Source organism: Dermacentor variabilis, chromosome 6, assembly GCF_050947875.1.
Source record: "Dermacentor variabilis isolate Ectoservices chromosome 6, ASM5094787v1, whole genome shotgun sequence".
Lineage (NCBI taxonomy): Eukaryota > Metazoa > Arthropoda > Arachnida > Ixodida > Ixodidae > Dermacentor > Dermacentor variabilis.
This window is the reverse complement of record NC_134573.1, coordinates 139,267,703-139,294,518: the sequence shown is the minus strand read 5'-3', so window position 1 is coordinate 139,294,518 and position 26,816 is coordinate 139,267,703. Positions and strand designations below refer to the sequence as shown.

Here is a 26,816-nt window from a genome sequence, read left to right as displayed (position 1 = left end):
ACTACGGCGTGCCTCCTAATCAGAAAGTGGTTTTGGCACGTAAAACCCCAAATATTATTATTAACTTGGTGATGCTCGGGCGGAGCAATCGGTGGCAGTTAGTTGCCGCTAACTTCTACAGCAGGCGTATAGTATATCTCTTTAGTGTACCTTCACAGCTAATATACAGAAGTCAGCACCCGCCGTGGTTGCTCAGTGGCTATGGTGTTGAGCTGCTGAGCACGAGGTCGCGGGATCGAATACCGGCCGCGGCGGCCACATTTCGATGGGGGCGAAAACACCAGTGTACTTAGATTTAGGTGCGCGTTAAAGAACCCCAGGTGGTCGAACCGGAGTCTTCCACTACGGCATGCCTCATAAGTAGAAAGTGGTTTTGGCACGTAAAACCCTATAATTTAATTTTAAATTTCTTTACAGAAATCAGCAATTTAGTGAGCCGGGACGGTGGCGTTTCCAACGCTTCCTCGCAGACGCCTATAAATGTTCTCCTCCGTCTTCGCGTTCTGTTTTCTGTCCTTGCCTCCGATTTCGTATCGAGGGTTGAGTTATACCCGCGCAAAGGCGACACACACCTACACGGTCCGCGGCGCTGCTGGCTTGGCGGCAAAAAAACGGCGAGGTAAAAGAAAAGTAGGTTGTGGGGCGCTCAGAATCTCGACGAGGGTGCGTCGAGCCTTTCTGTTTTTCTTTTTCTTTCTTCTTCTTCGCCCGGCCAAGCCAGCAGATGGATCTGGCTACGCCGACTTCTCGGCTCTTCCTTCCCTCATTTGGCGCGCTACCAGGCGCCGGCAGGGACGGTCGACGAAGAAGGGGCCCGGCCGCAGCCGAGCTCTTGCGCCTGTCGCCGGTGTACGAGGGAGCAGCCACCGTACGTATACTACCCGGACGTGCACGCCCAAAGCAAGGCCGTCGTGTCACGTGAGAGGTAAGCCCCGTACGCTTCGCGTATATATCGCTTCATATATATATACGAACGTGCTCGGCGTTTGGACAGCTCCTGCTATTTCGGCGAAAATGGTGCGAACGAGCAGGTGACGTTATGTCATCCACGATTTTCTTTTTACCACGTTATTCGACATTTTTTTTTTAAAGTAATTCTTATCGCTCGTGGCCTGAGCTCGTGTATGAAACGTAGCAGTAGCAGAGGAATAGCGCGCTTCGAACCTCTCGAACCTGATCTCCTATAGCAAAATCAATATATGCGGCGTGTCAGGGTGTTGTGCCTTGATGAAGAAAGAAGAGGGAGGGGGAGGGGACACTGTGATTTAAAAAAAAAACACTGTGATATGAGAAAAGCGAAAGAAAGGCGGCCGGCGCTGAAGCGTAGGGAAATGCATGGGTAGCCTTGACCGGCCGTAAATGCGGCACGTATACCTATCCCTACACCCATCTATATTGTACGGTAACAGTTTCGCCGCCGGCACTGATTTTAACATTCAGAACAGATGAAGCGAGAATTCGCTGCCCCCGAAGGTCCCTCGCCATTTTTTTTAACGCATTTTGGCGTGGTTAGCGCGCCGCGTGGAACAGACGTGTCGATGCCCTGTCGCCCGGTGTCAGCATGCGCCGAAAATACGCCGAGAATACGCTCAATGTGGCTGCTATCGAAGGCGAGGAGCCCGAAAGTATTATTAAGTAAGCTCCATTCTGACCTTGCTCGATCTTACTAGATGCGAAGAGATAGATAGATAGATAGATAGATAGATAGATAGATAGATAGATAGATAGATAGATAGATAGATAGATAGATAGATAGATAGATAGATAGATAGATAGATAGATAGATAGATAGATAGATAGATAGATAGATAGATAGATAGATAGATAGATAGAACACTTAGTGCACGTGCGCATTTAAGTTGGCGATAGCTGATGCTGTTCCACGTGTTTAGTTGTCCACCGTTTCCTCCTTCGTAGTATCTTTCTCTTTCCGTTAACGATTATGTGTCTATCTTTCTGTTCTTTTTTAGCGGTACGACCACTTGTGCGCTGTTTGACGTTCTGGAGCTTCCTTTTCGCGCTGGAATGATGAAATTACATTTGTGGCCTGCGAGTGAAAAAGGTGTAGCCATCACCACTGACATATATGAATAATTAGTATTCTTAGTTCCATTCTCATTTTTCCTAAGACGTATCAATCTCGAAAACACGAGATCTTTCCTCGCCGGGCTATTATAGATATGACTTCCCTGGCACCGAGGCGGTGTGAAACAAATTTCCGGCCGAGATTGTGTGTGAAGGCCCCGCGAAATGTATCACATCAAGAACAAAGAAGAAAAAATTGCTTTTCCAATGTGCTCCATGAAAGATAAGCAGTTTCTTTCTTCTCTCTCTATGTGTGCCCCATGCAACAACGTAACACTGTGTGTCCTCTTTCTAGCACAATGTTCGTGTTTGTCCTTGGTATAGCAATTGCTAGAATATGAATGCAAACTTTGTTATTTCGGTTTGCATTCTGCACATATTATGTAGCCTCTACGACAATTTGTGATGATAGTGTCGCTATACTAACCATGCAATGCATACCGCTTCCTAAACTATTCGTTCTTGAACCGTTAATATACCTATGTAACTAGCTGTCTCGGCACCTGAACGTGGATAACGCCTTAGTGTGTAATAAATAAATAAATAAATAAATAAATAACTAAATAACTAAATAAATAAATATTGCTTCCTTCGCGCACGTAATGGTGTGCCTACTGCCTACATTCGCTCAACATACCCATATCTCAAAGCTCCATCAAGCTTTTATCACGCACGCATTTCTCACTATCTAGCGCAACGGAAACGCGCAAGAGCTTGCGAAGGCCAGTACACACGCCTACACTCAGAAGTTCATCGACACCTGCAAGTACACAACTCTGGGCAGGCCCAAATGGCTCCGCGATATCGGTGTGCCAAATTCCTCCTGGCTCCAACGTATACACGAGCGTTCGGAATGAGCGAATCGAGAAGCAGCCGTTTGTCGGTCAGGCTGGGCTCCCGTGTTGATCGCGAGGGCAGCCTTGACGCCGAAGGTCGACTTGCTCTATCATACCCGGCGAGGGTAGAAGAAAACGAATTGCGCATTAGAAGGGGGGGACAGTCAAGGTTGTTGACGTCCGCCTCGGGTTTCTCCGTTGCCTGTACACCACGGTTCCGTCGATAGCTTCCGCAAGAGCGAAAACATTCCCGTCGAAGTCGATTATCGGCAACCTCTTCATTGCGTTGCGATTGCAGAGTTTCTCCAAGTAAGTACCGTATACACTTTCTCGATTCTAAGCAGCCCGAAAACGGAGCAACTCGCGCTCACAGACAGGTCCACTGGTCCCGAGATTGGGCCGTTGCCTCAACATTTATCTCGTAGCAGCCCGCAGATGACATCTTAAAATGCTCACGCCGTTTCGCAGGTTACGTGGTCCACAAAGAAATTAAAAAGACGCGTGAAGAACGTCAAGGTGTAACCTGAACAACCCTGTGCATATTGAAGCAAACAGTGAAAAGGGGGCTCCAAATATTAGGGAGGTTTAGAATAGGGGTCCGTAGCACTTAGGGTGCACCTAACAAGCGACGGCTTCGCATTCGCGGTTTGGCCCGCCGGTGTAAAGTGCTTTAGAATAAGGGTTTCCCGGCTTGCGAGTTAGTGTCACGCGATTTCAGTGCTCTTCCTGGACGCGGAAGAACAATAAAAACATAATGCCAGAGAAAAAAAAAAGAGACATGGAGTAATGCAATCTAGTATTTTACAGGATGAAAAGCATACTTCAGAGTCGATTATTTTCAATGGTTATTATTTTAAATAACCTTTTTCTCGTCACCACTGAGATTGACGACGCAAAGAAGGCTTGGGGCACCCGCGTTATTGCTTGAAATTTAGCTGTCAGGGGGCGTGCGAGAACCCAATGCCAAAGATACCGTTTACGGCGCACGCACTGTGCTGTGGCGAGGCCCTAATCATTAAGCGGGACCCCTATTCTAAGACAGCCTACTATCCGGGTGCTTTAGCACGCTGCTCACGGCCAGTTATCAAAGCAATGAAGTGGCTGCTACCGAGCGATAATGCGGACAGCAGTTTTAGCGTGCTTTGATCGATAGTGATAGGGCTTTGTGAAGAGTATCCAACGCCCTAGATACAAGCATGGTCTGTTACTGAACTAAAACATCGCAATAGTCAACAAAGTCCTGTTGCCAAAGCATATGTTGGTGCTCCTGAAAGAAATGACCTCGAAAGTTCCGCCTTTATCGTCATGCTAAATGCTGAGACGTTCCCTGGGAAAAGAAAACAAGAGCATAAGAGAGGTGAACCATACTCGCATCTGGTTTGCTACCCTACACGGGAGAAAGATGTTAGGGGGATAAATGTGTTGTTGGATGCACTTTTGAAGATGTTTTTTCACCGTAGAGGAAACGTGTAAGATTTGCGTAAAAGAGCCGCTGCGCTAAGCAGACTGTTCAAGCTTAGTCGACTTCTCTTACTTTGAAAATTCGGAGCACCGCTGTCGTAAGATTTCCAGTGCACACCACCGGGAGTGAACGGAACTTTAGACTAGCACGTCGATCCCCAAAGCAAATCACTCAATACAATAGAAAAATTGGTTGAAAGGAGCGGGACACATCACAGGGAAGAAAACTCGCGCATCATTCAACATTCCAAGGTTGCCTCAAGCGAAAAGCGAAGGCATCTTTTATAATTACATCACACGCCATAACAAACCCGATCGGCAAGTGCTTCTCATTCTCCTCTTTTTTCTTGCACAGTTAGACAAGATCGCCGAGACGATAGGAAAACTCGAGCATGACCAGCAGCTGTGAAGAAAAGAACGCAGCCTTTTAGAAAACTCTCCAGCGTAAAGACGTAACGATTTCCTCATAGCTATCGCGGGGCTAGCCTTTCACATCACCCGTCTGCATGCATCAGCAATCTTACCGACACACACCTGTTCCTTTGAGCAAATTACCGCACCAGCTCTCTGCTCTAGAAGCACGCGCAAGCCAGCGAAGCTACGGCGGACCCCTTTACACACGAAGGCACGGGGCAGGCGTCGTCCTTTTTCCTCTTTCGTTTCTTTTTTTCTCTTTTATTTACGGGCTGCCGGCGTCGTCCGCTCCGGTTTCAACGCTCCGCCGCCAGTCCGGTCCAGCCCGGCGCAGCGGCGCATATAGAAGCGAGCGGCAAATTTCAACTCGCCCCCCGTACACCCGCACCCCTAAAGACTTGCACTCGGACTTCCTTCTTTTCTTCACGTCGCAGGCCCCGACGACGGAACAACGGCGACGCGGCGGGCGAGAGAAGGCACGCATGGAACGTCGTTTTCCCGTGAGGAAGCCATTTCACACCATGCCTCCCCCGTGCAGCGCGGAAGGAGCTACCGCGGTGCCACGGCGGAGGCAGCAGCGGCTGCACTGCAGCACGAGTTCCGGGCGAGCGGCGTAGCGTCACTCGTCGACGGATCCGAACAGCGCCTGCGGAGGAACTGAACCGCACCGTTTCGCTCGCAGTCGACGCAAGACAGGCGCGAGCAAGGAGCGCCCTTTCACGATCCTGCGTCATCGGCAAACGGAAGTGATCAAAGGCCCGCGTGTGGTGCGGCGAGCTCACTATACGTGCGGTGTTACGTGTGCCGTCTGCTTGCTGCCACTTGGGTGTCGACTAGCAGGACCGCAAGCAACGTCACTGTCGGCGAGCAAACGCCGTCTGCGGAGAGCTGCCGGGAGGGAGTCGTCTGCAAGCGTACGTTGGTCAACCCCGGCTCTCTCTCGAACCACGACTCGAGAAGAGCAAGCCTTCCCAGGCTTTGTCTGTGGCGAGGTCCAAGTTGGTGCGTTGCGAGTGCTTTCTAGCTAGCGTACACCAGTTTCCAATGCCGAACCATGCGCGTGTGAGTGCGCTAGTGATTTGGCGCCTTTGAGTTTGAAGACGGTTGCGCCCTGACAAACTGAACGTCTAGGCATACATTAGCACTGGACGAAAAAAAGACCCTGCAAGGACGACAACGAATCTCGACCACTGTATGCTGCCGTGCATCCATTTTGCGACTCGCTTTCTGGTTTCCGGTTGTTTTCGCCGCTACAGGTTCTTGCGTAACGAATGCCGTCTTGCAGCGGTACTACAACGTGAACTCCAAAATACAGTGAGTATAAGCTCTTGAGCGAACCCTGTTTTCGTTCCGTGGCCCACCTATCACGAGTAGGTGTGAGCGGCTACACTAAAGGGCCTTTAATTCGACGTTTGGGTGCCGTCAGCGAAAGTCTTAGAGGCTCCGTTGTTGCAGTGTCGTCTGCTCACCACTGGCACCGATGCAGTACCTGGCGCTCGTCCTCAGTATCGTCGGAGGCACCGTGTTCCTGGGCCTTCTGCTAGCCGCCATCTGCAGCTACTACTGGATCTCGCAGAGGCATTACCCTTGCGCCTGGTCTGCCACGGCAGACGCCAAGTCGGACGTGTACTACAAGAAGACTGGCGACTGGAAGTACGTCCAGAACGGCACCGTCCCGGACGCCGAAGAAGGCGTCGTCACCGACAACGACGAACCGCTGCTCGGTTCCATCGTGCTGGAAGACGGTGCCAACGAAACAGCGCACGACGTACAGTGTGATGCCGCGGAGTCGACTACTACTGCCCCCTCGAAGGAGGACTCGAGGCACGCAGTGACCTCGTTTAGCAGCTTGGAAATCGCCTGTGAGAACAAGACTGCGATGTAGTTTGTGAATCGGCATTTGCGACGAGTTTGTGTAACAGCCATCAAACTGTGAACTTCGTCCTCTCAAAGTGCGAAGTGTCTCAAAACTTGTGGATCTTGGACAACACGTGTGTCGTGTACCCTAGAAGAAAATTACCTTACCTTGAGCGCTGCAAATGTTAAGACACTGTTCAACTGATTTCTCCAGAGTGCGATGGTTTGCTATGCTTGTGACTGTAAATCCATCGATGTCAGCAGATGTGAACCATGTCACAATTATTGTCAAGATCCACTCATTACAAACCACTCGGAATACTTAACGAATGTATTTTATTTTAGTATAACTTAACAATGCTCGTTGTCGCTTCTCGCCCGAAGAACAAGATGCGTCCTTACGCGGGCAGTCTCGGCTGAGGCAACCGTGGCTATTTCTAGTCAACGCAAGAGGTAGAACAGGGCGGGAAAGGATGATCACGAATAACCACTACTTCGTTTGTCCAGGTACTTCTGGTTTTCATGAACAATATGCCGATAACAAAACACAGCATAATATTCTCCAGTGGCAATGTATTCTCATGTATAAAAAAGTTTAATGGTATCGGACATCATTATTCGTCTACATATAGTTTGTTCTGTCGCTTCTCAGAGAAGCCACGTACCGAAGACAAATGAGCTCTGTGTTGTTTCGGTGTGGGAGTATTAGGCACAGGAAATGCCTTGTTAGAGAATTTGGAAGAGTGTTCCTTCACATTGCTACTGCAGCTACAGTAAAACGCGTGAGTTTTGCGGCCACAGACGGATGCATCAACCATAGTTAATTATCAATAAAATAGGCGATTCCTTCACAGAGATTTCTATGGCCTGTAGTACTGGAATAGCCCGAGACCTCGCTCAAAACGAGTGCTGATCATCGACGAGGAGTTGCCGCTCGCGTTAAAAGCAAGATAACGCGCAGCAATGCGCTACAATAACTTTTCGACCGCGTTACCAGTCTCCATGCTTGCGACGTCCTTGCGAGAGCCCTATGGGCAGTGGCGTAGCTAGGTCGTCTGGCACCCGGGGCCCATAGGTCTTCTGTCAACCCCCTCCCCCCCCCCCCGGGTGTGGTCGAGGAAGGCGAGGTTTTCGGCAATTTCAGGGTGTCTTCAGATGTATATGACCCCCCGCTGGCCCCGTGCACCCGAGGCCCACGGCCCCCCAGTCCCCTCCGTTGCTACGCCACTGCCTATGGATGGCTTGCGCTGACGTCATCCTAGCCGCAATGTTGGAGCACGAGCACGCGGTGAGAAGCTGCGTCCGTTGCGGTCTCGCGAGGTGGTTCTGCAGATTCTGCCGTGGTTCTAGCGCAGATGCCAGCAGCGTTCCGACCGCGTCTCCGTGACATTGAAGCAGGTTACCGTTGACAGTGAATATGGTACACTGACGTCTTCCTATCCGTCATGTTGGAGGACCAGCAAAGTGAGAAGCTGCGTCCATAACGTCAGGTGCAAGCTATCTATACGCCGCAACTCGGGGCGGGCACGGCCAGTTCTAGTTCGTCGCATGGAGCAAGAAAAGCTCGCTACGAAGGGCAAGTATGGCGAAAAAACGCGCATGCGCGACTGCCCGTCACGTGGCGTGCGTTATGCCGGGGTGTCCGATGTGTCGCATGAAGACTACGTCCTCGTCCTCGTCTCCGCTTTCCTGCAGGTCGGCGCGCAGAGGGCACGAGTGACGGCCGAACACGTAAACGGCGAGGCTGAAGAACGCCCCGAGCGCGATGAAGCCCATCGAGACGCCGTGGAGCAGGTAGCGGAATGTGGCCGCGTCGTAGACCCAGCAGTTGCCGCGCGCGCCGCAGTTTACTTCCCAGACGAGGCAAGACCTGTCCATGATGGCCCCGTAGATTACCGGATACGGGATGAAACCTGTTGGAATGTAGACAGAGAGGGGTTGGGGGAGAGGGGAGACATTATTGAAAACTGAAGATACCCAGCTCTGCCGCTTCTTGATTGACTTGCCACTTTTGATGTGAAAGACTAAGACAATATGGGAGGAAAGATTATAAAAGAAAAAGCTCCCTGCCCTTCCACTCTGTGAAGAAGGATGATCAGCGAAGCTGTGTATGCGGGCCCCATAATGGCGAACTGCACCTCCGCAGAGGGTCGGCCCGGCATTGCACTATCTCCGGGATCGGCCCACGTATAGAGTGCTTAACGCCTGCTTCACCTCCGCCGCGGGCCGTCCCGGCATCGCACTATCTTCGGGATCGGTCCACGTATGGGTAGTTTTGTGTCTACACACGGACACGATCCTGGGGGAACTAGCCCTAACAGCTTCGCTGTAATCATTCCTGCAACCCCTTCGAGCTTTCCAGAACTACCGGCACCTCAGGGACATTGTCGCCTTTCGAGCCGGTTCTCATTGCCGTATGGTATGTTACGAACGCGACCCGGCCACCTGTTACGAAAGTGCCGAGTACATTGAAGAACGGCATACGGCAGTCATGTAAGACGAGACATCATGAGTGAAGGACCTCTATACTTGACATGTCGCAACCACAAGAGTATATTCCTGCCACAAGACGCGGTCAGCTCGATTCAGCGGCGAGCAATGCGTAAAAAATCGCAAACCACGAAACGCACCGAAAATTGAGCCCAGCGTGAGCAGGACCGCGATGGCGATTTTCTCTTCTCTTGGGTGAAGGCAGCTGGGCCTGGGGAAAAGCAAATAAAAAAGTTCAGAGGCACACGCGAATCAAAGCGGCAAACAAGGTTAGTCTTTCGGGATTGATTTCTAGAAATATATAGTGTGGCTCCAACAAAGGAGAGCACCTGTGTCTGTATGCCATCTTTTTTTCTCCGAGGTTGTTGTTAGTGCTGTTACACATGTCTCATAAGAATACACCAATTGAGTCGTACATGTGAGGGTCAAAAACAATTATTGCTAACAGAATTTCATGAGCAACACGAGCAGAGATACACTGTTAAGCAGGAGACACGGGCTATATGACTAGGCATCCGGCAGAACATGCCGCGCTTCGGAATCATGGTAGTTCCTATTGAAAGTTGCTATAGAAAGTTGTCCGCCTAGTCGTATATACGAAGGATCGCAGGCGCGAATTTACGGACTGCTCTTACTTGAAACGGAACGCCACAGCACCGTTACTCAAAGAACAAATTACTGCGTAATCTTGGCCCCGTATGCATCGCTTACCGGTACCCGATAAGTATCGGTTTTCTTGGAGAAGCGGTCCCTTCCTACTTTTTTTTAGACTTCACTCCAAAAGCAAGTACGATCGGCGGTGTTGAATGCAAACCTAATGTTCTCTTCCAATTGGTCCCTCCCCCATTGTACCTACATTTTTTTAGACTTCACTCCAAAAGCAAGTACGATCGGCGGTGTTGAATGCAAACCTAATGTTCTCTTTCAGTTGGCCCCTCCCCATTGTACCACGGTTTTCCAGTTTGACCAATGCAATGTTGCCGAGCCCTACATAGACGGGGATTTTGTACTAAGGCTACATATTTAACGATGAAGTAAACTCGGAAGAAGTGCGCTTCCAACCTGATGCCGATGAGAACGCTGCCAGCCTTGGACGTAGCGAAGACCATTCTTGCCAGGCCGAGCACCGCGACGAAAGGCACGAACATGGTGCACTCGCTGAAGCAGAAGCCTGCGGTCGCGTTCGACGCGTAGTTCGTGCCTTCCGGTCCCAGTAGGCACTGGCAATCCAGTAGCTGCAAGACGGGTTTGTCGGGCTTACACCATCTGGTGGTTGTTTTGGCCAGTCGTTACTCGGAAATTGACAACAGCACACCGCACAATTAGAGAACTGGAGCACGTACTGAGAGAAAAGAAAAACGCCGTATCTTCTTTCTCGCTTTGCGGTGTCCTACTCTCACCAGCTTTACGGTTGTCCGTGTACACTTGGAACATATCCTTACCGTGAGGAAGCAATCCTTGCTTGCTAAGTTATAAACAGCACGTGATAATTCCAAGTGCGTCTCCGGCTAACAAGTGCTGCTGGATTACACGGAAATTCTTAACACACTTCTGCCGCCAATGACAGGTGTCCAGCAATGGCTTTGCTTAGAATGCTTGTTTGAAGTGAAATAGAAAAAAAAAATACTTCACAGTATCCTCCGCTCCACGACGCAATAATATATAACCATGAACGTGGCAACGGAGTAGAACCACTTAGCGGTCCGGTGAGATGTATTATACGACGCAGCGGAAGCTACAGTTGAGGCTGCTTGTCGCAGTTACATAGTCAGTAGAAGCACAACGTCATGACGTTGGGCCATATAGTGAGCACGATGTCACCGGTTCAACTCCCGCGGGCAGACAAAGCGGACCGCATTCCAATGTGGGCGGAACGAAAAAAAAAAAAAAAAAACTCCTGTGTTCTGCTTTAGGTGCCCGTTATACAGAAGACCGGTTGGTTCACATAAGTCCACAGCCTGCCTTCCTTCCAACTATTGCGTGTACGCCCGTGTGGTGAGTTGGCACGTTAGATGCTATAACCTATAAACATGTATACCGCGTGTCCCAGTTAACGCGGGCTCTCCTGTCACATAAAAGGAAAAAAAAAGCAATACGACTATGGGATCAACGTTGTTTTGCAAGCAGTCGCCTTGAGCTAGCACATTGCTGAATCTTCCTGTTATCACTGATTAGCTCATGAGTCAATTAAGATTCACTGCTTTATAGTGTTATAATTTATTGCATAATTGCATAAGCTCGAATGTCAAATTGGGTGTCGCATTCGAAAAAAAAAACATATTCAACAGTTTCCAACTCTCTACATCTTCCCCAGATGTCTTTTTTTTTTTCCTCGGCGTTCCCAAAGTTGTGGCGCAAAACGCGAAAATGAAAGCGACGTGAAGGCGGGCCTGCGCGCGCGTTAGCAGCGTTTTCATAATCCGTTTCAAAGAACCAACACTGCTCAATGACCGCCTTGGTGACCGACTTGGTAACTTGGTTGCTGCTGCTACTAGCAAGTAACCGCTTTCTTTTTTTAACCACTTCAGCATTGTTAAATCTAAAGCAGGACGCTGACCAAGGTCAAAATGAAAATAAAACGATGTTTCGAGATCCGTACGGATCCCTTGTTCACAATCCTTTACCATAATGCTTTTAACAGTCTTGTAACAATGGTTTTACCCGACAAGCCGGTATTCCTTCGCCCTGTTGACTACGGCGCTTCAGTCGTATCTGTTATCCTCGCCCTAAGCCGGTGCGCAATGCTCTAGCAAACAGCGTGACTCGGCTCCTTGCTCGTGGCAGCTGCCAATAGCTACGCCGTCGCCTTGTCTATCGTAGCCCTTTTATGCGTTGCATATTGCAATCACTCAGTTCAGCCCTTGGGCGCGGCCGGGCCGCCACCATTGACCTTTAGCGCAACCACGTGACGTGACGTCACGACAGCCGGAGGAAAAGCTGGGCCCCAACTCGCGCGGTCACGCGCGGCCGCAGCCACCACCTGACTCCCGCTCCTACCGCTAGGGGCACTGCGCCGGCGCGTGACGTCACGGAGGAAAAGCTGGGCCCCAACTGGCGCGGTCGCGCGCGGCCGCAGCCACCACCTGACCGCGCAATATGCAACGCATTCTTGGCTTAACCAAGCTAAGCCTGGTCATTTTCTTTAAAACAGCTTGGACCACGTCCACTGGGACACGCGGCACGAAAACTCACGAGAAACAACGTGGTCAGGTGGTCTCTCGTTGTTGTAGAACTTGCTTACCTGCTTGCTGTCCGAGTTGTTGAAATGGTGGCATCCCGCGAAGCAAGGCGAGAAGTAGTTCGTCTCCTCGTCGGGTCCGCACACGGGCTCAAACACGTCCGTGCTACAGGAGCACCGGGAGTTGCATTCGTTGACCAGGTTCAGCCTGCGTTTCCATGACAACGGGTTGCTTCAGCGTTCTCCTCGAGCGGCATCGTGCGCTCTAAAGTCGTAGTTTCGTTCGAAAGCAGAAGCACTGATCGCGATAGCAAATTATTAGACAGCTATACGCAGCAAGGCTAGTAGTTTTGTCAGCTGTATAAACTGTCGTAAATAACTGCCTACCAGGTAAATTACCAATCGCACTGTCACGCACGCAGGTGCAAACGTGAACACATCTCGCACGACGAACGTGGACACTCGCTGTCAGAACGCTGACGTCATGAAGAGGGGCAGCAGCGACGTGCCCATTGCCCTTCTTGCTGCCTCTCGCTTCAACGCGAAGTATAGGCCCGTGAGGACACAGCGTGCGCAAAGCCATCAGCTTTCTCGAGTCGGCTGGCCTTCGAACCTACCGCAGGTTACCTCCAAGATAGCACGCGCGCGGTCTCTATCAGCGGAGCCGTGCGCAGCTGCGGCTGAAGTAATAATAACAATAATAATGTTTATTTTCATCACCACACTGATGAAGGAAGCTTTAGGTAAACTGAATGTCTCTCTCAACAAGGTGCTTTGCTAGGCTAGTTGGCGTGTCGGTGTAGTAGGTGTGCTGGTGTGTTGGCTAATTGACATATTGTTCCGCCCTCCTGTTTTTCTTTCCCTCACTTTTTGCGCTACTTTCCGCCATGTCTACAAAACGAAGGACCCGCTGCAGAGAAAATGCAGTCGAGCTAAATAGTTTGCAGGGATAGTTGTGCTGTTCACCACACCATGCATGCTGAACGCATTCATTCGTTTGTCTGTTCATAACATTCTGCATCCGCGCCGCAACGCCGAGACTCGTGACGTCAGAGCCGGCCGCGGTTGCTCATTTGCTATGGCGTTTCGCTGCCGAGCCCGAAGTCGAGGGTTCGAATTCGTGCCCGCGGCGGCTACCCACCGACGGGGAGGTGGAATGCCAAAACGCCCCGTGTATACACCGTGCTTTTGGGTGCACTGTAATAGAAATTAAGGCCGTCAGAATTATTCCGAAGCCCGCATCTTTTACGCCTATGGGCATGTGTCACAGACAACGAATTTCATTGCGACCCTAAGCCCCATACTTTCGTGAAATTTTAATTCAGTATACAAATTATAATCAGTAATTTCAGATCCGCGCCTCCACCGCCCTTGGCAGCGCTTCTGTCGCCTTGGCACTCGTGCTGTTTCTTCGTTAGACCACACGTGACCTGTCCCACGTCGTTAGGAGGTCTGCCTAGCCTCGATATATATATATATTTGCCTTTTAACTGTGGAACGTCATTTTCATAATTTCTTCATTTTCGCGTCCGAGCGATAGTACCGACACATAAGGGGGGCAGCCGCAGAATAATTCCGTGGCTTACTTCGACTCACGCTCTCGAAGGAGAAACTACGCGTACGCTTATCATTGCCGCGGCCACAGATAACTATACGACGGTTGAACAAAAAAGAAGAAGAAGAAAACTAAGAGACTGCATGGAAATGGCTGCCGATAAGCACATAGCAGTTTCGAGGGTTCCCTTCACCGGAAATGGTGTTCTTGAGCGCCTCGTGTATAGCGAACACGTGAGCCCGCTGTTTCTCATCCTCGCTCCGTGCTATCTTGCTCTCCGCAAAAAAAAAAAAAAAAAAAAAAAAACAGCCGGCAGTCGGACGTGCCGGAAAGCGCACCCACTGAATTTCCTGAGCGCACATGTCCAGTTTCAAAGTCAAGCGTTTCTTCTACCTTTACGTTTCAATGCAGGGAACGGATGACTTTTCTTATCATTCATGAATGATAACAAAGTCATTCGTTCCCTGCCAGTATAAGTGGAAGTCTGCACTTTACCCCGGTTGTTTTGCACGATCTACGTTAGCTCTTCAATGTTGTATTTATTCGCTTACTTATTTAGACATTCAAGAGCCAATCGGCGCCAGCATTAGCGTTCTTCCTCAATACTTGTTCTGAAATGCACAAGAAAGCCCAGCCATAAATAAACTCAGCCTAGCCACTCACTGCGACAGAAGAATCGAATGCCGCGACGTATGCAGGTCAAGCATGCATAGAAAATCTCTATGATATGACAGTAAGACAGAGGTTAGCAGGAAGATGGAGGCCTGATATGGCCATCAGTGGTCAAACAAAGAAATGCGTCACCATCCCAGCCTGAGACACTGAGGCATCACTTGTTTAACAGCTTTTGATCCCTAAAGAAGAGAAGCGCAGAGCTGCGGTCATAGCAGACTGGAAAAGAGAGAGAGAATACGAGGCAAAAGGCAGAGAGGTTAACCCATGTAACCGTCCTGCTTGCTAGTGTCTGCACATCGGGGAAAGCTGGAACGGGTTGCAAAGACGAAGAGGAAAGAAGATGTGAAGACAATATGTTTGCACAAACACGATGAAGGCGCCCGAAAACAAACAAAGCCTTACAAATATAGCCCCGCATGCTACTTGCGGAGGTTGCAGGTTCGGCTCCCCCAAGCATCGAGTCATCCTTTACGACGTGTTGTTGCATTTACGTTCTGATGAAAGCCGCAAATTTAGAGGCACGGTAAATGAAAAGACAGAACCAGGTTAGTGTGTTAGACTGCTCTTTCGCAAATATCAGGAAGCTTCGGAACGCTCGTGTCAGCTAGACACTGCGACTCGCTTAGTGAGTACCATGTTTTTTTTTTTTTGGTATGTTTTGCTAATGGACGAGCATTTTGTTGTATGTTCATTTCATACACCATCGCTTCTGGAGTAACATGCTCTATATGTGAGCCGCCAGTTAAACGTTCCAGGATTTCAATAAAGAACACGTCGCTTCTCTCTTTCTTGTTGCCTCTCTATCTCTCTCTTCGCGTGTTCGGGGGAATAAAGATCGCTGATTAGCGCAAGAAATGGGGGCCTACCTTCCATTTTTAAATTTCGCCCCTGAAATATGACACCGAAGGTGTCGTTGCAGCTTCTCTGATTTCATCGCACTTCCGAGTACGTGGGTCCTATTCGTGTAGGACGTCTGTGAAAGTCACCAACGCAAAAATTTTTTTTAACATTTCTTTTCAATCACGTTCCCAACGTTCCCACACAACCTTTAGGCGACAATCACGCGGACCGACGTGCGGCACAAATTACAGGTGATATCGATCGCTATCCGTCTTAACAGGTTTACCTATCATATGCCGGAATTCCTAAATGCCCGCTATTAATAACAACAACAAAAAAATTTAACGCACCAATCTAGCTTAACCTAACAATGCCTCATTTCTTTTTCGCATAATTTCTCACAGGCCTTAACGATCGGTTCCGGGTTACTTTGGCAGAGACATGGCGCATCGCAAAGCGGTCGGCCAGCGTGTTCGCGCGCCGCGTGAGTGTCACCCACTCGCCACTGGGCAGCGCCGTGCCGGCCACGTTCAGCTGCTGGCAGCCCAGCAGCAGAGAGGCGGCGAAGCAGGCGAGCAGGAGCACGTCGACGACCAAGATGTAGGCGGACACTATCCCGGCGCCTGGCTTCAGCCTCCGCGCCACGGCGCCGCTGAACAGAACGGCCAGGAGCATGGTTACCAGAGAGGCCGATCCTGCAACGGGAAGTTATTTTAGTTGTATAGCTAGTACAGTTAGCAGGAGGTAGCAGTAGTAGTAGTAGTAATAGTAGTAGTAGTAGTAGTAGTAGTAGTAGTAGTAGTAACAGTAGTAGTAGCAGCATAGTAGTGGTAGTAGTTAGTGTAGTAGTAGTAACAGTATTATTATTATTATTAGTAGTAGTAGTAGTAGTAGTAGTAGTAGTAGTAGTAGTAGTAGTAGTAGTAGTAGTAGTAGTAGTACCAATTGTTGTTTTGTTCGCAGTAGCACAGTAGTAGTAGCAGTAGCTGCGGCGGCAACAGCAGTATTAGTAGTCGCAGTACTAGTAGTAGAGTGGCGGTGTTTTTATTTTTGTTTTCGTCGTCGACACAATGAGGAAAGAATGAAAGAATGACCAACTGTCTACACCTGGGCCTGCGCAAGAAATTTCGTCCAGTACAGGAACGGCACAAAACATATCCAGATGCAGAAGTATTACGAGTGTCAATGTCGAGTGTAGTGTGGATGTGGAGACGATGATGTCGTCCCACACGATTGCAAGAGGTCGCTTGATGTGTCATGGAATGAAAGAGCAGACTGTGTACGATACATGATCACTGAAAGGCATGGTGTAGCATGTCTACGTGGCTCCAACTTCGTCTCCATACATATAAAGATTCAGAAATTGCATATTCCATGTAATATAATCTATTTGGAAACAACAACATTTCCCTGACCTTCTGAATGCGTACCAGCACGACATAGACCTGTTTCTAGAGGCCATCGACATTTAATCCTCTTGAATCCTCTTTATCTGGTCAAGAACAAAGGACCTTAAACGAAAACGTCACTTGTTCGCAAGCGAGACCACAAAGTAAAAGTACACAGTTATCTTAATACAAAAGTTACACTTTCGCTTCATCTCTGATGCGTTAGAAACACTGAATGACAATACCTTCAATCTGTTATCATCATCAGCAGCAGCAGCCTATATAGGTCCACTGCAGGATGCAGGCCTCCCCAAGCGATCTCCAACTAACCCTGTCTTGCGCTAGCTTATTCCAACTTCAGCCTACAAATTTTCTCATTTCATCACCCCACCTAACTTTCTGCTGCGCTTCCCTTCCCTTGCCACCCAGTTCGTAACTCTAACTCTTGGTTATCTCCCTCACGCAATACATGGCCTGCCCAGCTCATTTCCCCCCCCCCCCCCCTCTTAATGACAACTAGAATACCGGCTATCCCCGTTTGCTCTCTGATCCACACCGCTCTCTTCCCGTCTGTTAACGTTACGCCTAACATCTTTCGTTCTATCGCTCTTCGCGCGGTCCTTCACTTGTTCTCGCGCTTCTTTGTTAACCTCCAAATTTCAGCCCCATATGCTCGCACTGGTAGAATGCAATGATACACTTTTCTTTTCAACCAAAGTGGCAAGCTCCCAGTCAAGATTTGGTAACGCCTTCCGGGTGCACTACAACCCATTTTTATTCTTCTGTAGATCTCTTTCTCGTGATCAGGGTCCCCTGTAAGTAACTGACCTAGATAGACGTACTCCTCTACTGACTCTAGACGCTGACTGGCGATCATGAATTCTTGTTTCCCCTTGTCAGGCCATTAAACATTGCGTTTGTCTTCTGCATATTAATGTTCGAGCCCACTCTTACACCTTCTCAATCTGTAATACACGCAAAAGGCGTTCCTGGCATCTTTCCACGTCAGCAGCGAAGTGCTCTGTGGCCACTTGCCTGAGAAAAGGCTGGCCGTAGCCGCCGAGCGCCGGTACTGCGTCTCCATGTATTTGGGCGTCGCAAGCAGGAATCCCATGAGCCCGTTCACGGTGAACACAAGTGCGGCAGCGTGACAGATGAACAGCGGACTGCCCAGAAGTCTCCTCACAACTTCCTTCAGCTCTGTCGAAAGAAAGAAAGAAAGAAAAAAAGAAAGAAAGAGAAAAAGAAAGAAAGAAAGAAAGAAAGAAAGAAAGAAAGAAAGAAAGAAAAGGCGCGAATGAAGAGCATAAAACTGCAGCGAATTCTGCGAGCGTTCACGAAAGATTTACGGCTTCCTTGCGCTTGTTGAAATTGTACCGTATAGAGGGAACGAGAAAGCCAGCCTATTTCGCACTTGATTTCTTCAACTCCTAGAACCAACATGAGCCCGAACCACTCACGCAGGCCATATGGTGGAAGCAACTACTAGGAATTAGCGTTGAAGGACGTCATTTGGGTCCGCAATTGGTCTCTCTCGAATGTTGCAACGGTTGGCACTTTTTTTTAAGAAGACGGGGCACGTTAGAAGAACGAGGCACACATGACCGCTACACTTGCAACTGAATCTTTATCAGGAAACCGTGAGCTTCAATAAAAAACATAAGAGCGTAAGCGCACGCGCATAGTGTAGCGTAATTAACGCCACTATCATGCGCAAATAAATTACGGCAAAACAATCCTCGATAATGATTAAAGTCGACGCGAGGTATTTCACACCTGCATGTGGCGCAAAGCCCGAACTAACTCCTGGGCGAAGCACTCGCCCGAGGACCACCACATACGCGAGCCGCGACACCACGATGACGTTTATACGCTCAAAGTCGGAAGTAATCGCAGACGCTATACGTCGCACCAAATTCGCCTTCGACAAAGTGTTTTTTTTTTTCTTAGCACGCCGTCTGCATCCCGCACGTGGCGGTCCCTCCGATCTGCGCCGCTCGGTCTCAGCTAGTGTTCGGCAGCCGTTCGCTTGGCATGCCGCTGTTCTTCGGCTGCGCGTCGCTTCTCTTGTTGCTCGGGCTCCACGGCCGCGCTTACCTCGTCGGTCCATAGTTTCGCCTCCTGCCAGGTCACTTCGTTACGCATCACATACCTCTGTAGTTTCTCCAGAGACCCTCTTCCGTTTGTCACTTTCGAGGGCCCATTGCTGTATCTGCAAGCAGACGCGTACGCGCAGCATAGCGCAGCTAGCGCAACCGAGCCGCGTCTCATTGTGGCTAGCACACCCATGCCGGCGAGTGGAGCAAGCACCAAGCCAGTAGCGGTGTGCGAGCGGGCGCGTGGAGCAAGGAGGGGCCGAGCCAATAGCGGCCAGCGAAGTGGGCACGCATGGCGGTGCGCGCTCATCGGCGACAAAACATGTGACCTTGGACGGCGTCGCATTTGACCTTGGCTCCAACTAGGCAAACAAATGTTCCGCATGTAAAATGAAAACGGAACATCGACCGAAGTCCGAATGATGTCAACGATACAACAGTGGTTATGTGACAGCCACCTTGAGCTTTTTTTTTTTTTAATGACACTGGAATGAAATCGCTGGTTTAGCAATGTCGCCGAGTTTTGCTTTTGTTTACAACCACGTTTCTGTGCTCTTATTACCATCACCCAGCAGACGATTCCTTCAACCATACCCCTTACCCAATGAATTGTAGTTGACTAATAATGAAAGTTTAGCTCTAGCGAACTGGCCAAGACCTTAATATGTTACCCTCCCTGCATCTTCTTCTCCTCATTCTTTCTCTCTCTCTCTCTGCCTTCACAGTAATTACCTCTAACTTCCATTTATTCTCTTTCTTTTTGTGCGCGTGTATGTGTGCTTTGATATTCACACAAGGGCGAAGTGCCCCTAGGTTGAGCGGCTGACGCTGTTCTTGCTGTCAGTGTCCTCTTCGTAGTCGTAACTCACCATAGCATGGCGGATTAGACAATGAGGTCTGTAGGAGAAATTTGAAGCACTGTGGTCTAGCGATCGCTTGAAGAGTTATTAATAAGGAAAAGGTGAGATTCGTCCCTCGAAAGAACTGGAAAAGCAGCCACTCCTAGTTAATTCACTTGTTTTACCCTCACATCACAGGACTGCAGTGAATGGAGCTCACAAGGAAGCAAAGAGGACAGTAATGTGGAGACAAGTCCCGATCTTCATCCTGAGCCCCGACGCGTCGGTCAGTACAGGACCGACAATCAAGTTACGTGAACTAGGCAGCAAGTGTGATGAAAGGTTCATACCGAACGCGTCGACGGCCGCCGTGCCAGAGGCGAGGCTGACCTTGTGGTCGCTGTCAGCCATCCTGGTCTTCCACAACTTCCTGGGAAAGAGCAGCATGGGCAATGAGAAGACGATGACCAGGACACCGATGAAGGCGTATCCCAGCCACCACGCACCGATCCAGCGCGGGTCCCTCTTCATGATGCCCGGGTCCACTGGCGAAGAGGACGTAAATTTTAGGAACCTCCTGCGCTATACGTTCAAGCACCAGCCTTCTCCTCCCCCCCCCCCCCCACATTCCCGATCCTTCTCGTTATCATAATTTATTTCTACTTTTGAGCATTTCCGCCTATATTATCTAGTCCTCACCTTACTCCTTCATATCGTCTTAGGCTTCCGGCCATTTGGGCAGATAGAACTTATAAACCCAAACCCTGCTCAGGTAAGCGGTTGTCCTGACCAAGCGAAGTGCCAGTTTACAAGTAAGATGTATAGGGAGGTTTACACAACAATATTGTATAATGGTGGGGGGGGGGGGCAACTCGTGGCGCAGGATCACATGGGCATCGTATATATAAAGCGGAGACGCCGCAGTAGAAGAGGCGTAGAGTACAGGAACGTGGCGTCCGGTATTACGGACCATGTAGAAGTACTAAGCCCGGATAGGGCGAAACGCTCGAAAAGATTCGGGCACAGTGAAGGAATTGCACCGGATTTAGTGAGGCGTTTGCAAAGTCTCGGGCAGGTTTCGGGAGGTGACTTACCAGGGGGGTTATTCTGTAAGAGCCCACCTAGTGGACTGTCCATTTAGGCCACTGCTGATTGGCTAGGGCCGCCCGTCTCTCCCTCTCTCGTACAGCTGCATCCAATCAGCAGTGGCCAAAATGGACAGTCCACTAGGTGGACCCTTACAGCATACCCCCCCCCCCCCTTCGCCCAGACGCCTACAGGACTTCCGAAGAATGTGAGAAATCTGTAAAGCAGCTTTGCCGTCTTTGATGTACGGGTTGCTCGGATTTCGAAGCACCTGCAATGGCTTCAACTGAAACATTTGCCTCCGAAGTGAACGTCCCCCTTTTCGGCCATCTACTCAAGTCTTCACGATGAACCGTTTACTATAACTTATAAAAAGTTTTACGATAAAAGGTCACCGATCAGCCGAGCACCTAATGGGATGTTAGCAAACGTTTCTTCTTTTTCTACAAATAATCTTGTAATATATTCAGACGTCAGCACTTAGCCGACGTCATCCGCTCCTGCAAAGATGACAGCTAGGTGAGCGTACCCATACATACCATAAGGTATCTCGTGATGGGACAGGCAATACGATGCCAAGAAGAAACCCATGGAGGGTCCGAACAGACGGAGCGCGAACATCGTGCCTGGACAGAGGAACGCAACAGAAGATAAAACAGGTATGGCAACGTACAAGTCAACTTGTCTTCTTTCGATATGATCATAAACGGTAACTAAAGAGAAACGTTGACTTAATTACTAGCAATATTTAGTTACGCTTTCGCGATAGCAAAATAGCCATTGTCACCGTGAGAGAAAAACCAGAACAGATGCCAAAACGACTGACATGTGGCGACACCAACCGTCCTTTCCCGCAGGAACTCGCCGTGACGTCCCAAAATTTTGACAGTATCTTTTGACAGTGTGTTTTACTGTGTATCGACAATGAAGGACTTACATATTAATCCTAAACGAACATAAATATAAACCTAGTGAGTTTTGCGAATCTTTTCGTTGCCAAAACGGCCCAGATACTAGTAAATATTTTGAAATCAGTGACGTCACAGTGACGTAGCCGGCGGCGAGGTTTCGGAGCGAAATTCGAAATGAGTGAAGCTTTATTTCCTTCATTTACTATATCTTTTCTACCGAATACTTTACTAGTTCGAACGATTTATCATCTGAATACTTCACTGACGAATACTTTACCACTCTACGCTGATTTCGAGTTGCATTTCAGTGCCCTTTTGTAAATGGCACCCCTTCGAAATGATTGCACATTAGTGAGAAATAATTTACAGCAATAGCGACAATGTTATCGAAACTGTTAGACTACGTTCTATAGCAAGATTTTGTCCGATAGTCTGTAGAAAGCTGCCGCGTGTCTTTCGCTGAAGTATACAATGTTACCAGACAATATACAATGTCAACAGGTGGCCTGCGGATTAATGAAATCTGTGTGTGTGTGTGTGTGTGTGTGTGTGTGTGTGTGTGTGTGTGTGTGTGTGTGTGTGTGTGTGTGTGTGTGTGTGTGTGTGTGTGTGTGTGTGTGTGTGTGTGTGTGTGTGTGTGTGTGTGTGCGTGCGTGCGTGCGTGCGTGTGTGCGTGTGTGTTTGTGTGTGAGATAACGTATAAGCTCTTAGCAAACAATTTGCTCATCTACGGATGACAGATACAAAGAAGAAAATATACTTTTATTATAATTTTTAGGCATACTCATTTTCGATATTTTACACAAACCAACAAACAAGTGTATACAAAATAAAGTCAGCCTGTAAGAAATCTACATACACATGTACAAACTGTTTAAATTAATATTTAGGGGGTGCTGTATGAATTGCGATGCTCGCCCAGAAAAAAAACGAAAGATCCCGTCCGGTACTCAAAAGCACAATTGTGGCTGTGTAAACCAAGTTCTATAAAAAAAACGTATGCATCAAAACATATTCGAGGTATTTCAAACATTGATGTGCAGCAAGAAAACCCATGTTACAGCACCAATTCTTGCGAGCTTTGCATAAAGGGTCACTTTGTAATAGACGAACAGAATTTACAAACTGTACGCTGCCAGTGAGTAGGCGTAGGTGCTTGGAACGAATTCTCAGTACTACGCCAGTTTCGAGATAAATTTTAGAGGATCCGACGAAATCCATTGGCGTTCCAGTTACTGCTGCACTTCAATGCATAAAACAGTGTCGTGTGTTTTAAAAGAAGTAAGTGGAACAGCAGTGTATTTTTTGCCGCATGTTCGACGGCGGCAAAATCTGTGCCATCGATCAGAATTCGTTCCAAGTCGACATGCCTTGCAAACTCAGTAGCTGCAATTTGTAGACTGAAAGATGTGCCGTGAAGTAGTTAAATAAATAGTTCATTACGGTAATTATGCTAATTATTCAATTTTCAATATTTAGCTTTTAGCTGGTTCCGCAGTAAAGCAAAAGAAGCTGTGCAAAAAAATTTCCTTTAGTCGCCAAAACGCGAGCCGCCATATGTAGACCAACGGAATTGAGGCAGCAGCAGGGACCTACCGAAGGGGGGGTGTCGCTTTTCAGACAGCGAAAGCCCCTGATAACGGCTACGACACTAACAGTGCGGTCCCTCTCTCTCTCTATCGTTCTTTCTTTCAAAGCAAAACAAAACGCGTTTCTTAATGTCGAGTACAAGAAAGAGCGCGCTAGAGCAATGATGACCGAGGAGGAGGGTACGCTTTTATAGCCTTCCAGGTAGGAGCATCATCTACACTCGCACAGGTCGGCGAGGCATCCGATAAGCGCGCAGAGAGAGCTGCGCGCGGGGCTTCACCGCTGCACGCAGCACTGTCGCCCTCGCGGATGCCTCGCCACTTTCCCACTCCGGGGCCAGCCTCGCGACACGAATGGCGAGGACAGAAAAACAGTTTTAGGTTGTTGTGTCAGCGTCCGGCGCGGCTCTGCCCCACGGTCTTCCCTCCCGGAGGCAGAAAAAGCGAGCGATAAGCGAGAGCGACCTTCGCCCCGTCTCGCCGACAAGGTGCTCTAAAATGGGCGAGAATGCTCTGCAGTTGGGACGTTTAATAGACGTATGTCTTGTGACATATAATACACGTACCGCTTTTTTTTTTTAAAGCGAATAGATTTCTTTGACCCTTTCGGCCTTTTTCGTGGTTTATCGGTGGTAGGTCGAAGAGATGAACGGAGATGAACGGAATGCAATTGATTGATTGATTGATTGATTGATTGATTGATTGATTGATTGATTGATTGATTGATTGATTGATTGATTGATTGATTGATTCGGCTTCACGTCCCAAGCGAACACTTGGGATATGGGGCACTCAGTAGCGAAGGTCTCCGCATTAATTTTGACCAACTGAGGTTCTGCGACATGCCTCTAATGATAAGCGCACGTTTGGCGTTTTTGCAATTTCACCCACATTGGAGTGGGGCCGCCGTAGCAGGGAATCGGCCCCGCAACCGCGCGCTCAGCAGCAGGACGTCATAGTCACCGATTCATGCACCACGACGAGCTTAAGGCAACAGCGAGTGGTGTGGCGAGGGCAAGTATACCTCACGAGTGTTAGCGGTCTCAAAAAACAAGAGAGCAAGATTTAATGATACCCTCAGACATTATCCTAGTCAAGCAAATACACTCACTAAATAAATCTAGCCGATTCTACGAGAGCTTGCCTTTTGAAAGACACGAAAATGCAATGGTGATGTAATAAAAGCGATTCTTTTTGGGAAGAATGAGGTTTAGGGAAGAAATGCGAATTTATGTCGCTTGTGGACATCTCTCTAGCGTGTAAGGATATCCAATCAGCGCCATACGAGGTAGTGGTAGATACCAGCGAGACGGGAGTGAGGGGAGAGTTAATGGGAATGGCAGAGAGTTGCTACAAGTTTTGCAGTGTGCCAACATTTTGATTACTTCATGCTATAGTCACATGAAGTCTCAGTAAAGGAGACCAGACTTACCCATTGTACCTTTAGAATATCTTTGCAAGTGCACATCAAACTTTGAGACAGAGTTCGCCTTTCTTACCTTCGGCAAGCCGGATGATATTTACTCTTTCCGTTAGCAACCATTACAAGGGACCTTCGGTGCGATCGCAGCATTGCTTTCTAGATACCACTGTGCCGCCCACGAAAAATAACTCCATGTACTTTTCTTGAAGGTGTTTCACAGTATTCATAGCGTTTACAAATGAGAATGGATAAGTATGCACAGGAGAATAACAACCCCTGAAGCAGCGGCTCTAGTTGATTATGGTCGTTGACTGGTGTGACAACGCGACAATGCGTCGACAACAGAAAAACTGTGTTCTTGCAGCACTATTTTCTTTGCCTTGCACTTCCCGGCTCAGAATGAACGCATACACGAGTTCGCTCGATCGACACTCAGCCTCATACCGAAGACTAATGTCAACAAGCAGTCTCTCTAGATATTCCAGAAGGTCAAATATTATGGTCCTTGGACGACTAGGATAATGCGGCGTCATTAGAACGAACACGCCTGCAAAAAGTAAGGGCGACGGTGAAACAAAAAAACTCGAAAGGCACTGTGAGAAACAAAAACGCGATTTTGTTGCTTTTGCAGCAACACACTTTACGACCGTTTGACATCCTTCTTTAACCACGGCGGGATGCAACACAGTCCAACGCGATCGACACAACACACAGGACACAGAAGCCCGTCCGTCATCTGCGACTTCTTGGTCGCGTTGGGCCTCAGCCAGTGGCTGCTCAAGTACTATCTGCTTAAACAAAAACACTTAACGCATGCTCGTCGTGCTCCTCACCGAAGTACATCGGAGAGTTCTTCCTCCTGACGTTGTCGTCCATGAACGACATGCCGATCACGTAAAAAGTGGCCGAGCCGAAGCCGTTGAGCAGGTTGGCGATGAACATGATGAAGATGGTGACGTCGCCCTCCAGGTTGATGTTGGACAGGCAGTCCTCGTCGTCCCTAGCCTGGCCGCACAGCGCACCGACGCCGGCTCCGGGCGCCATCCCGGCGGCCGTCTCCTGGCCGGGAGCAATGCGCGACAGCGCCAACGGCAGGCCCGGCCCGAACACGAAGTGCGGCAGCACGCACAGGCCGCAGCTCAGCACCACCGTGAGCATGCCGAACACCAGCCACAGCGGCTGGTTGTAGTTCTCGCCGCCGCTGTAGTACCCGGCGATGACGGCCAGCACGGGACTGACGTTCTCGGCCGTCAGCACAAGGCCCATTGCCTTGGACGGTATTGCGAAGCGGCGCTCCACTGTCGACTGGACGCCGATGAAGTAGGTCCGGTAGGCTCCCTGCAGGATGCCCAGGACGCAGAAGAGGAGCAGGAAGCATCTGGGAGTGACCAGACGCCGGAAGAGGGGTGCGCGGAGCCGGCCGATGGCGCATTCGTACGCGGCGACGTTCCCTTCGCCGTCCCCGGCGTTGTCTTTCTCGGGGAGCAGTCCCTCGGCGACGGGCTCAGCGCCCGCCCTGTTGTTTGCGTCCTGCTGCATCTATAGGGAGAAGGTCTAGAGGCAGACGACACCTTCCGAGCGTTGACTGCTGCGGCGGCGGCGGCGCGACAATTGGACAGACGGCGCGAGTGGCATGGCGAACGAGAGTTGCAGATCGCCCGCGGAGTCGCTGGTGAAGAACGCGCCGGACAAACAACGCGCAACTGCCAACGCTTGATAGCGAGGGCCGACGTTATGCAGGTGTGTACGCTCGCGACGCCGTTTAATCGCGTGACAACACAGTGGATCGCCGAAGAGAGAGAGAGAGACAGAGAGAGAAAGAGAGATAGAGAGAGGTGGGGGAGGGGGGGCTCTCTTATCTAAGGAGCTAGCACTGGGCGCGCAAGCATCGCTGCCGGCGGCGTTATCGGGATGACCTTTGCAAACCGCGATCAGGTGCCGCACGAGACTACAGCGCCTTAGTGTGCAGATAGGCCCACGTGAGCACTGTGCATGGGTGAGTAGGTGCAAACAAGCAAGGAATGTGCGAGGTCGGCGCTCACAACAAAGTTGAACGAGAAATACGGGTCGGTGATACGAAGTTTCCTTCTCGG

General features: G+C 49.5%; 2 protein-coding genes across 3 annotated transcripts; one reads left to right on the top strand and one right to left on the bottom strand.

The window, feature by feature from the left end:
- The first annotated feature begins 750 nt into the window (after window positions 1-750).
- On the top strand, window positions 751-7,231 carry LOC142585317 (uncharacterized). Of its 2 annotated transcripts, XM_075695997.1 has the most exons (3): window positions 751-925; window positions 5,231-6,110; window positions 6,252-7,231. In XM_075695997.1, the coding sequence occupies exon 3, from the start codon at window positions 6,277-6,279 to the stop codon at window positions 6,679-6,681; it is 405 nt and encodes a 134-aa protein (XP_075552112.1). In that variant the 5' UTR covers window positions 751-925; window positions 5,231-6,110; window positions 6,252-6,276; the 3' UTR covers window positions 6,682-7,231. The 2 variants fall into 2 exon arrangements, with proteins under 2 accessions (XP_075552112.1, XP_075552111.1); XM_075695996.1 differs by lacking the exon at window positions 751-925 and adding an exon at window positions 2,718-3,230 and having other exon boundaries at window positions 5,231-7,231.
- Window positions 6,973-26,501, bottom strand: LOC142585316 (solute carrier organic anion transporter family member 74D-like). Its single transcript, XM_075695995.1, has 9 exons — window positions 25,557-26,501; window positions 21,340-21,426; window positions 20,065-20,259; window positions 17,815-17,979; window positions 15,891-16,086; window positions 12,385-12,529; window positions 10,206-10,378; window positions 9,284-9,354; window positions 6,973-8,566 (listed from the first exon to the last, which is right to left on the bottom strand). Exons 1-9 carry the CDS (start codon window positions 26,260-26,262, stop codon window positions 8,268-8,270), a joined length of 2,037 nt encoding a protein of 678 aa, XP_075552110.1. The 5' UTR covers window positions 26,263-26,501; the 3' UTR covers window positions 6,973-8,267.
- Window positions 26,502-26,816: the final 315 nt, after the last annotated feature.

What these genes read in the sequence shown, in the direction of transcription:
- LOC142585317 (XM_075695997.1), top strand. Translation starts at nt 6,277, where the DNA reads ATGCAGTACCTGGCGCTCGTCCTCAGTATCGTCGGAGGCACCGTGTTC.
- LOC142585316 (XM_075695995.1), bottom strand. Translation starts at nt 26,262, where the DNA reads ATGCAGCAGGACGCAAACAACAGGGCGGGCGCTGAGCCCGTCGCCGAG. An exon ending in TACGGCCAGCCTTTTCTCAG is followed by an intron (nt 16,087 to 17,814) that starts GCAAGTGGCCAC and finishes TTCCCGTTGCAG; the next exon opens with GATCGGCCTCTCTGGTAACC. An exon ending in ACGGCGCTGCCCAGTGGCGA is followed by an intron (nt 12,530 to 15,890) that starts GTGGGTGACACT and finishes ATGGAAACGCAG; the next exon opens with GCTGAACCTGGTCAACGAAT.